This window comes from Leuciscus leuciscus, assembly GCF_965113295.1.
Source record: "Leuciscus leuciscus genome assembly, chromosome: 19".
NCBI lineage: Eukaryota > Metazoa > Chordata > Actinopteri > Cypriniformes > Leuciscidae > Leuciscus > Leuciscus leuciscus.
Genome location: NC_138743.1, coordinates 4,977,369 through 4,988,565, shown reverse-complemented (window position 1 = coordinate 4,988,565; position 11,197 = coordinate 4,977,369). Strand labels below are relative to the sequence as shown.

Genomic DNA, 11,197 nt, shown 5'->3' with positions numbered 1-11,197 from the left:
AGAAGAATTAAATAAACAAAATGGAGCATCATAACGGATGAAAAGCATCTTTTCTGTGGTGCAACCTTAAAACAGCACACACATCCAACTCTTAAAAATAGTTTTACGACTGTCCTTAGAGAAACCCTTTCCCACAGTACACCTGCACAGCTGTGTCTGTGCATCAGGAAATCCAGCCGATTAAAGTCAAACGATGAACATAAATGCTGGATAATGACACTTTGGAGAGTCTTGTGTAACATGAATAATCACTGTGGAATCAAGAGAGAATTACTCAGCATTCCCCGCAGCACCAGCGCTTGTTTGAATAGAATTTATAGACAATCACTAGTAAAAATCAAGCAGGTGTTTTGGTGGGCACATGCGTATGCGTCTAATTACAGCTGAGTGAAATCATCCCTTGACCCCGCTGATTTCTGACAGATGGCCGTTCTCATGCCAAACTCAGAATAACTCTTTGGGGACGGTCATGGAAAGTCTATTATACCGTAGATCACTGGTTAAATGCTGTTTGAGTTGGCCAGGATGACAGCGGTCAGATCGATGTGTAGTCGACATCTAAAAGATGAGGCACTTAAGGACTAAACTAGATCTTTACATTTTCAGAAGAATATAAAACTGATGTTTGCCCATGCAAACAAATATTTGAAGTGGTTGCTAGAACATTGCTATGTGGTTCCCAGCTAACAGGGAATGATCTCAAAACTTTGGCTGGCGTTCTGGCAAGGTTCTCTCAAAGTTATGAACATTCTTCCAGTTAACAAAATGTTCATTCAAAGTTATCTGGTGTTTAATAATGCTCTCAAAATGTTAGCACAAAAACATTATTTAACACCGTATATGGAGCGTTTTTATCTGAAACATTTTAGTTGGACATTCGTCTGACATTTTTTAAACGTTTCTACTTGAATGTTTCAGAGAACATTCAAAAGTAATGTTCCCATAATGTTTTCGAAATGGAATTATAAAACGGAATGTTTCCTTAACGTTTACATAACCAAGAAAATAAATGTTTAAAACATTTAACTGAACATTCAGAAATAACGTTTTTATAACGTTAGTAAAGCGTTCTTAGAACATATTTTTGCTAGTTGGGTTGATGCAAAAACCATAAGTCTAATGTCTATAAAAGCACAATTTTTGGTATCAATCTCACAAAGGGTGCAGTGCCAAAGTTTGATTTAACTCTCAGTATGAGCTAAGATAATAGAAATAGGCCTACTTACCTTAAGGCTGGCCCATACTAAAAGATTTTACAATTTTAACAGGTTTTCAAAATGTAAGAAAACATGAAAAAACCACAAACATGAAGAAGAAAAAAAGAAAGAAAAAAGAAAAAAAAATCATAGATTCTGTTTTGTTCCTGTTGTGTGTGGAGTGCCGCGATGTGACCAAGATAGCACACCACACACACACAAACAACCAGATTCCAACACGGGATCTCGCGGTCAAACTCGAATTTTAGGACGTCGGGTAGAAGAAATGGTGATAATAGTGTTCGGACTGCTTGTTACAGGAAATATGCGTGGAAACAGGAAAAAGTTTTGGATTAAGTTGTGGAGACATGTTTACATGTTACAGCGCAAACTGGAGGTGAGTCTCTGTTTCGGGTTTTCCTCGGGGTTCCCCCCAGACAACAGGATTTCTGATTGTAAATAGTCAAGATGGATGAATCAACATGTACCTTTGCAAAAAAAAAAAAAAAAAAAAAAAATCTATATTCAATGAGCTCATTGTTTCTGCCTTAAATTAATACATTGTTTAAATTAATACATTAGCTAACAGTGTGATTTGTACATTTCTGAAATATATAACTTGGACACAGTCACCTCTGATAACAGATCACTCAAAATTGTAATGTAGACATGCATTTTCTGTAAAGCTGCCTTGAAACAATATGCATTGTGAAAAGCGCTATACAAATAAATGTGAAAAATAATTGAATTCCCTATGCTCTTCTGAGGAGATCTTAACACTGTCGAGTTATCTGAGAATTTTGTGCATCAGTATCTGCTTCTAACTCGAAAAGAGCATCAGCCAACCACAGGGGACACAGGGAACAACTCCAAATCACTTTTCAGTTTTTGTATTTGTAGGTTAGACAGTAATTGAACAGTTTGCCTCAAATGGATTCATTAAGGTTGATAACCTTAAAGAGAAAAAGAAACAAAGAAAACAAAGAAAAGAAAAGGATACATCATTACTTCTGATTATAATCTCAAATGCGAGCAAATGCAATGTAAATAAAGATTTTACCACATAAAACTGTCGCAATATTTGTTCACTTACATATTTAAGCTCTCTTTCCTTATCAATACATAATATTATAATTTTACACAAACTAGCTAAACAAACGTGGTATCTGTCACTGTTGCATTTTTTATGAACACATGAGAACTGCACCATGCACTTAAATAATAACCACAGCATGACATAATTCACTGTTCTCCTCTACATTGTACATTATAATAGTCAAGTAACAGGTTTAAGTGACAATCAGTCCTTCAAACAATTAAAGAGAGTTGTTGTCATACCATCAGTGTCCCTGAGATGACCGATTACTGATGCGTTTCCCGTCGTGTGCGTTACTCTCCGCAGCCTTTTAACTTTTCTGCACACGTCATCTTCATGCAGAAATTACTCGTGCCTTGAAACCGCGTCGTTAACTCACTGAAACAATCGCGTCTTTCACTTTCTTTGCACTCTAATTCTGCGTGCATGCATCTGCATGTGAGTTTTTACTTTTTTCCGCGTTCACTCGGCATTCTCCGCCACTCTTCCGCATTCACTCGGCATTCTCCGCCGCTCTTCGTCACTCAATTTGAATTCAGCTTCTTAGTTTCGCTGATTTTATTTTAACAGTGCAGCAATCTCAGACACAATTCAGCTCTTTAGCCTCACACCTCCCACTTGAACTACTGGTTCTTGAACCCAAGTAGGTCACACTTTCATTCTCCTCTGCTTGTTTGTCTGGCTGTTCTTCTGCAGGAATCAAGACGACTAACCGTCTAACATCTCTATGGAGGATGGTTGCAGGAATTTTGTTAGGCAAACCTTTGGTGGCTCCTTTTCCTTTGCCTGTGACTTTCGTTTTGTTAGGTTTGACACTTGAGACTGGGTAGTTTGTAAAAACTCTAACATCCACGTCTCTGACAACACCTTTGTGATCAGGATTGACTTTGACTACTCTGGCCAACTTGTACTGACTTCTCAATGCATTTTGGTCTGCCAACCAGACCACGTCTCCTACAGCAACATTCCGTTCCCTCGTGTGCCACTTGCTTCTCACGAACAAATTTGGGCCTGCTAACTGACTCCATTTCTTCCAAAACTTGTTAACTTCTCCCTGAATGATCTGTAATCTTTTGTAGGGATAACCTACGAAATCAAAGTCACCTGGGTCTCCCTTTGGTCCTGACCTTCCTAACAAGAGAGAGTTGGGAGTGACGTACTCTATGCAATCCTCTCTGCTCTGGGTTCTCGCATCTATAGGTCTCTCGTTCGCCAGATTGGCTGCCATGTAGAGGAAGGTTTGGAACTCACCCCATGTGAAGATACCATTGCCTCCCAAGTTATGAAGGGCTCGCTTTACTATGCGAACAGCAGCCTCTGCTGCCCCGTTCCTATGAGGAGAGTTTGCAGGATGGATTTTCCAGGACCATTCAGTACCATTTTTGGCAGCCTCTCCCACTAGCTCGGACTTCTGCAACTTATCCAGGAACTTGTAGAGTTCTGTGAGAGCAGGTTTAGCTCCAATGAAATTTGAGCCTGGATCAGACCACAATCTTTTCGGATGACCCCTCAGGGCTGTGAACCTCTGGTAGGACATTAGGAAGCCTTCAGCAGACTGGTCACTTACAACGTCAGTGTGCATAGCCCTAGACGCCATGCAACAAAAAACAATTCCCCAGACTTTGAGTCGCACCCTTTTCCTCACTTCATCCCTTACTTCATAAGGGCCAAACAAGTCCAAAGTTGTGAATTCGAAGGGTGCAGCTGGCTCTGTCCTTTCAGGAGGAAGGTCGCCCATGATTTGCTGACATCTTTTAGCCCTTGCTTTTCTACAGATCACACAGCTGTCTACTACCTTCTTGGCTAGTCTCCGACCTTTAATCACCCATGCTCTCTTTCTCATTCTGAGAAGTGTTCCTGCTACTGCTTCATGATTCACATTGTGAGCTTCTCGGGCCAATAATGTGGACACCCATGCACTGTCAGTTAATATTGGAACAGCAATCTTTTCCTCATTAAAGATTTGGATTCTGCCGCCACAGACTAAAAGTCCTGAGTCTTCCCTGTATACAGCCAGTCTATTAAGTGCAGTGTCAGGAAAAGTCACACCCTCCTGGGCTGCCAGAAAGAGCCCTCTTAGAGCATCCTCTTGCTCTTTTACAGTAAGCACAGCCTTTCTGGTTTCATTCTTCATTGGCGCCTTCCGATTTCCATCCTTTGGGATCTGACTTCGAATTCCCAACCATTTCTTTATGCCACGCCATACCCAGCAGATGACTCTGACTAGTTTGGTTAAGCTACTAAACTTTCCCACATCCACTAGTTTTTTGACAACTAAGTCACCTGGTGTTCTTCTAGGTACGTTTTCCCCAGGTTTTGATTCTCCTGCCTTCTTGCGAGTGCTTGGGTCAGAAGTGATGTTGGTTGAATCGCTCCTTTCAAGGCTTGGAACTTTGAAACTTCCTTTTTCTGTTTCTCCCAGGTCCTTCTTTGTTTGAGCTCTTGTCAAAACTGCCGAGAATGTCTTCCTTTGAAGTTTATTAATTCTGTCCCTGGCATCAGCAGCAACCTCGGAAGCAGACTTCTTTGGCCACTGTTCTACTGGACGCCTAAGGAATTGTGGTCCCTTCTGCCATACAGAATCGTCATCAAGATCCTCAGGAGTGCCACCCCTTGTGATGATATCTGCAATATTGAAGTCACCTGGAATCCACCACCAGTCACTGACAGGCCCAGCCTTTTGGATTTCTCCAACTCTATTTGCGAAAAACGTCTGGTACCCGTAACTATCACGTTGAATGGCTCCCAGCACGGTCTGACTGTCTACTAGGTGGAACCAACGCTCAACCTCCATCCGTCCATGCTTCTCAAAGTACTTTCTGAGACGTACCGCGAAAACTGCACCACATATCTCGGCCTTTACAGCATCTCCCTTCTGGTCCAGCGGAGCTAACTTGGCCTTGGATTCAACTAATCTGACATCTATACCTTGGTTCGTTTCCCACCTTAGGTACAGCACAGCTCCATAGGTTTTGTCGCTACCGTCTGAAAATGTGATCCCCCATGGTTTTCCTTTCCAACCAATCGGTGTGAGACTTCTGTGAAAATTAACTTGACCAAGCTGCACATATTCCTCAAAAAGTTTAACAGCTTCATTCCTGAGATTTTCAGAAAGTGGTTGGTCCCATGTTTGTCGGGTTAAGCTCCCTTTTCCTGTCTCTTGGAACGCCTTCCTGACAAGAATTGCACCCTTTTGCTTGGCAGGTGTGACGAGACCAATTGGGTCATAAAGCCCAGCAACTTGGCTTAGCAGATGTCTCCTGGTCAAAGGGTTAGGCGTCTTCACTTTCACTTCTTCCTTAAGGAGGTTCTGGCCCATTCTCATCTTCTGCTTCCTTTTTGAGAAGTTAATGGAAGTCATTATGTAGAGTTTGTCCTCCTCTACCAAGTACCCTGTGCCTAAAGCCTTGCTGTCTTCCTCCTTCATCTGGTTTGGGAGTATGATTACTTGACCCTGAGTATGCGCACCAGTTACTTGCCTCCCACTTTGCCCTGACCGAACCCATGGCTTGAGTGCAAACCCGCCAGCTGTCAGAATCTCTTCAAGTCCATTTGTTATCTCATTAAGTCTCTCCTGGTCATTGTGGGATGTAAGGATATCATCCACATAACTGTCCTCCTCCAGGACTCTGCGCTCTTCTCTTAAATGAGCGAACTTTGCTAGTCTTGCCGTCTCACGCATAGCTAACTGTGCAATGCATCCAGCAGGGCGATCTCCAATGTTAACTCTTGTGATAGCGTACTCGCCTATTCCTTCTTCTTGAGTATCTCTCCAAAGGAACCTGTGAAGGTGTACTTCACGCTCCTCCAGCCACACAGAGTTATACATTTTCTTTATGTCCCCAAGAGCGGCAAAAACTCCCTTCCTGAATCTAAGCAAGACAGCTCTGATAGGGTTGAGTACATCTGGTCCCTTTAGCAGAAGATCATTCATGCTCAATCCCTTGAATTTTTGGCTACTATTCCAGACGAGCCGCACTGGAGTAGTAGTTGAGTGGGGATTTGGTGCCACCAAGTGACTTACATACCAAATTGGACCATTCCAACTATCAATCACTTCCTTGGTAAGTTTTGTTGCCGCCCTTCTTTCCACCATGTCATGGACTTGAGCTGCATAAATGCTCTGCCACTCTGGCACCCTCTTGAGTTGTTTCTCAGTTCTTAAGAAAACACTTTCCACTCCACTTCTGTTGTACGGAAGGATAGCTGGGTCCTGCATCCATGGATACTTTGTATCCCAGTGTGGGGACTTACTGTGGGAATCCTCTTCAACATAGGTGAGACCCTCTCTTATGATCTCAAGTTCTTTTTCTTCGACCAGGGTCATCTCCTTCCCTCCGGGTTGACATTTGCCACAGCGGCAGCCTCCACACTTTGGCTCGCAGGCTGCACCTATGCTGTCCCATCTCCACCACTCAAGAAACTCCTGATTACTTGCCAGTGAGCTTTTTGTTTCAGCAACGTGGATCATCTTGGTAATACTAGGAGCTTCAACCTTCTCAAAGATTTCCTCATACTTAACTGCAGCTGTCCTCATGGACCGCGCAAAATGCGTCTTAGACTCATACGCTGCCATATCCACCATCTCCAACAGCTCTGGGTGTGCTCCAGCCACCGTTTTTCCCAACGGGCTGTCCCACAGGACGAGATCTCCCACAATCTTCAATCTTTGTGGTGCGAGTCTCCCCTCTCGATGGCTGATAAGGAGTTCAATTTTATCTGGTCTTTTCAATTCTTCAGAATCCACCTCTGGAAAGAATTTCCTAAGTTGCTCTGGAGTTACACTTCCGTGGACTTTGGCGATTTCCTCCAATCCATAGCAGATCAACTGGTGAGCCTTCTCCGTTCCTCTGGAAGTTTTAACTCTAATCCTGAGGAGGTATCTTTTTGTGCTCACCCTAATGGCCATCTTGCCAACTCCATGAACCACCAGGGTAATTTTCTCACCTCTCAGCTTGAGTCTGTCAGCAGCTTCATGGGTAATGTAATTTGTATCGGAGGCCAAATCTATCAAAGTGCCAATTTTCTGTCCAGCGTTTGTAATTACCTCCATCAGCATCATGATAACAGGAAGCTCTTTCAGCCCACTTTCATCCAACAATCCCATCTGGTCTGTCCCAGAGCAGTTTACCATCTTAACTTTGTTGGTGAATGCCTTTTTGCACCTTTCCGCTAGTTCTGGAGAGAGCTCAGCCAAGAATTCCTCCTGCTCATCTGTCAGTCTGCTTCCTTTCTTACTATCTTTGAAGACAGTCTTTCCTTCACTCACGTTCTTGAGCTCTTTAGGACAAAGGAAGTAATGGTGGTCTGATGAGGCTCCTCTTTTACAATCTTTGTTCCTGCAAAGGTAGTTATCGCTGCACCTGTCATCTTCCTCATGACATCCCAAGCACTTTTTGCATGCTCCCAGCTTTTTTATGATAGACCTCTTCTCTGCTAGTTTTAGTTCCTTGAACTTTTTGCAGAAGAAAATCTTCTCCCTATGTTTTTCCGCTCCACACACGATGCATCCACTTTCTGTAGAAACTTTCTTTGTCGTTCTGGTAAAAGCATAGTTCCTCTCAGATTTTCTTTCTGGTTTTTCTGCTCTCTCTGAGATCTTGAGCTGCTCAAGTCTTTCAAGAATTTCTTCTTCTTTCTTTAGGAACTTTAACAGTGCATCAAAATGATTTTCTGGTGTGATGCCATTTGCAGGATCTGTCATGTGGACCAGCCAGTCTCTTTTCACAAACTCCGGCAACTTGCTCTCAATGGACTTTATTACAAGTGGGTTTTTCATTGCGCCAATATTTCCAAGATCTGTGAGATCCGCCAGAGCTTTTTCCACCGTTTGGATTAATTCTATAACCCTTCTTGGTTGATTTCCTCTCACAGCAGGGATCCTTTCTAACTCCTCAACAATTTCCATGGCAATTGTGATTTTATTCCCATAACGGTTTTCTAACACCCTGAATATGTCAACAGCAGTGTTATAAGAAGATAATCTGAGTTCTTTGGCAATCTTCTCGTCAATGCTGTCCACGAGCTGGATCTTTTTAACCTCAGCTGACCCGGTGGGCTCCCCTTGCCTCTGGAGATTTTCCCAGTCCCTTTTCCAGCGGTAGAAATCCCTCTTATTACCACTAAACTTGGGTAAGCTTGTAGGTTTGATTCTTACTACTGGCATGACATGTGCTGCAGATGCTGTCACATCCAGGTTCTCCTTCACATTGGTTTCTGAAGCTCGTGCATCCTCAGCAGACCTTCGAGCCCACGCAAATTCAACCTTTCTTGCTTCAAGCTGGTTGCTATCCTCTTTCAGCTTCCGTACACGACTTTCTAGAACCCCTCTTTCAGACGTTGGAGTCCATCTTTCCCAACTTAACAAAGCTCCAGTTGCCTCTTTCACTAGTCTCATCAAGAGCTCCAGTTGCACTTCATAACTTTCGTAGGCGACGCTGTCGACAGGTATGGTGACTGTGCGTTCACAGGCTTTCTCTGCTGCGGAGATAGCAGCTAGCACTTCGTTCTGTCCGTATCTTTTCCAGAGATGATCTTGCACTAACTGATTAACTTCTTCAAACCTTGTGTCACAGTCTTCCAGAGTTTTCTTAAAGTCAGCTTCCTGCTGTGCTGAAAGTAATGCCTCTGCACCATCTTCTTGAGTAGCTTCAATCTCTGCCAGCAATCCAGCTTTGTAATCATCATTTGTTTCAAAGACTTTCCTTGCTTCAGAAGAGAACTTTTTGAATTCGTCTTTGAGCTCAGATTCCAACAGTCTATGTGCTTCTCTACAGATGAAGTTAGCTTGCCTGGTGAAGCTGCTTTTTGCAGAGGTTCTCTCCTTTTTCAGCTGATCGACTGTTTTTCCTAAAGCTTCCTCAGCCATGTTGGTTTGGATGCTATTCACTTAACTCCTTTGCGTCAGCAGCACTTTGTCTGGACTTTCTGAGCCGTTGATCTCTTTGTCCTCACTGCTACACTTGGTTATCAACTGTCGAGTTATCTGAGAATTTTGTGCATCAGTATCTGCTTCTAACTCGAAAAGAGCATCAGCCAACCACAGGGGACACAGGGAACAACTCCAAATCACTTTTCAGTTTTTGTATTTGTAGGTTAGACAGTAATTGAACAGTTTGCCTCAAATGGATTCATTAAGGTTGATAACCTTAAAGAGAAAAAGAAACAAAGAAAACAAAGAAAAGAAAAGGATCATTACTTCTGATTATAATCTCAAATGCGAGCAAATGCAATGTAAATAAAGATTTTACCACATAAAACTGTCGCAATATTTGTTCACTTACATATTTAAGCTCTCTTTCCTTATCAATACATAATATTATAATTTTACACAAACTAGCTAAACAAACGTGGTATCTGTCACTGTTGCATTTTTTATGAACACATGAGAACTGCACCATGCACTTAAATAATAACCACAGCATGACATAATTCACTGTTCTCCTCTACATTGTACATTATAATAGTCAAGTAACAGGTTTAAGTGACAATCAGTCCTTCAAACAATTAAAGAGAGTTGTTGTCATACCATCAGTGTCCCTGAGATGACCGATTACTGATGCGTTTCCCGTCGTGTGCGTTACTCTCCGCAGCCTTTTAACTTTTCTGCACACGTCATCTTCATGCAGAAATTACTCGTGCCTTGAAACCGCGTCGTTAACTCACTGAAACAATCGCGTCTTTCACTTTCTTTGCACTCTAATTCTGCGTGCATGCATCTGCATGTGAGTTTTTACTTTTTTCCGCGTTCACTCGGCATTCTCCGCCACTCTTCCGCATTCACTCGGCATTCTCCGCCGCTCTTCGTCACTCAATTTGAATTCAGCTTCTTAGTTTCGCTGATTTTATTTTAACAGTGCAGCAATCTCAGACACAATTCAGCTCTTTAGCCTCACAAACACCTCACACTACTACAGGAAAAACTGATAAGATAATCCATCAAGATAATCGGGACTTTACCTAGAAAGGGGAGACTTGGGCAAGTTGGGCCCAAAATCGGCCTGATTATCTTGTAGTGTGTGGGTGCTTTTAGTGAGCACCACTTTAACTAATAACACAGACTTTCATCAGACTGAGAAGTTTCATGGCAGCTGAAACAGTCAAACTGCAAGATGTCAGGCATATGTATCTGTAAAATATGTAAAGAGTAAACAAATGCATAAAAACATTACGCAGTGACATTTAGGGAAAGTGAAATGCAATTGAAAACATTTGGCTCGGTCTTGCATCTTTTTCTTTCAAGACATTGTTTGCCAGTGTCATATCAAATCAGACAGACACATGGGCTTTATTATTATGAGTCAGTCGGAGCGAGCCAGTTGTTTATTCACTTATGGGAGACGACATCTCATCCCAATCATTTTTCACTGTAAAAACACAGACACATTGTCTAACATCAGTGCAAACGGATTTGGAGTTTTAAAAATCATTGGTTGTGATTCAAACAAATGGCAGTATTTATGGGCCCTAACAAGTTAAAAATATTTAACAGGTTAAAAAGATGCACTTCAGGCAGATTTTAATGGCTCAAATGGAGTTCAGACCATCATTAGTACATTTTCAGGGAAAGCTTCAGTTTAAATGCAACACCGGCTATTAGAATATATTGAAGCTTACCTCATAATGTCTGCTAATTCAATAAATGCCTCAGCAAATTATGCCACTAATTACATTGAATAACTACATTTAATGTGTTTAAATGTGAGTCGTGAAAAAAAAAAAGTTGGCCTGACAACTTTTCCAGCATTTGCCAAGTTTTGCTAATCTAAGTCTGATCTTGTAAAACCAAACCTCTCCTCAACAAAAGTTGCACTCTGAAGTTTAACACCTGGGGGTTAAAGAGGACATATTATGCTTTTTGTCCATGTTCATCTTTCTTTAGTGTGTAATGTTGCAGTTCGAGCAC

The 11,197-nt window shown here is 42.1% G+C and overlaps 2 protein-coding genes across 2 annotated transcripts; both read right to left on the bottom strand.

Moving 5' to 3' along the window:
- Positions 1-1,977: 1,977 nt before the first annotated feature.
- Positions 1,978-4,922, bottom strand: LOC309482169 (uncharacterized protein). Its single transcript, XM_082147363.1, has 2 exons — positions 2,535-4,922; positions 1,978-2,149 (listed from the first exon to the last, which is right to left on the bottom strand). The coding sequence occupies exon 1, from the start codon at positions 4,424-4,426 to the stop codon at positions 2,873-2,875; it is 1,554 nt and encodes a 517-aa protein (XP_082003489.1). The 5' UTR covers positions 4,427-4,922; the 3' UTR covers positions 1,978-2,149; positions 2,535-2,872.
- Positions 4,842-10,182, bottom strand: LOC309482405 (uncharacterized protein; the record flags this gene model as incomplete). Its single annotated transcript, XM_082147752.1, has 3 exons — positions 9,821-10,182; positions 4,936-9,439; positions 4,842-4,861 (listed from the first exon to the last, which is right to left on the bottom strand). Exons 2-3 carry the CDS (start codon positions 9,158-9,160, stop codon positions 4,842-4,844), a joined length of 4,245 nt encoding a protein of 1,414 aa, XP_082003878.1. The 5' UTR covers positions 9,161-9,439; positions 9,821-10,182.
- Between the last annotated feature and the right edge of the window lie 1,015 nt (positions 10,183-11,197).

What these genes read in the sequence shown, in the direction of transcription:
- LOC309482169 (XM_082147363.1), bottom strand. Translation starts at nt 4,426, where the DNA reads ATGAAGAATGAAACCAGAAAGGCTGTGCTTACTGTAAAAGAGCAAGAG.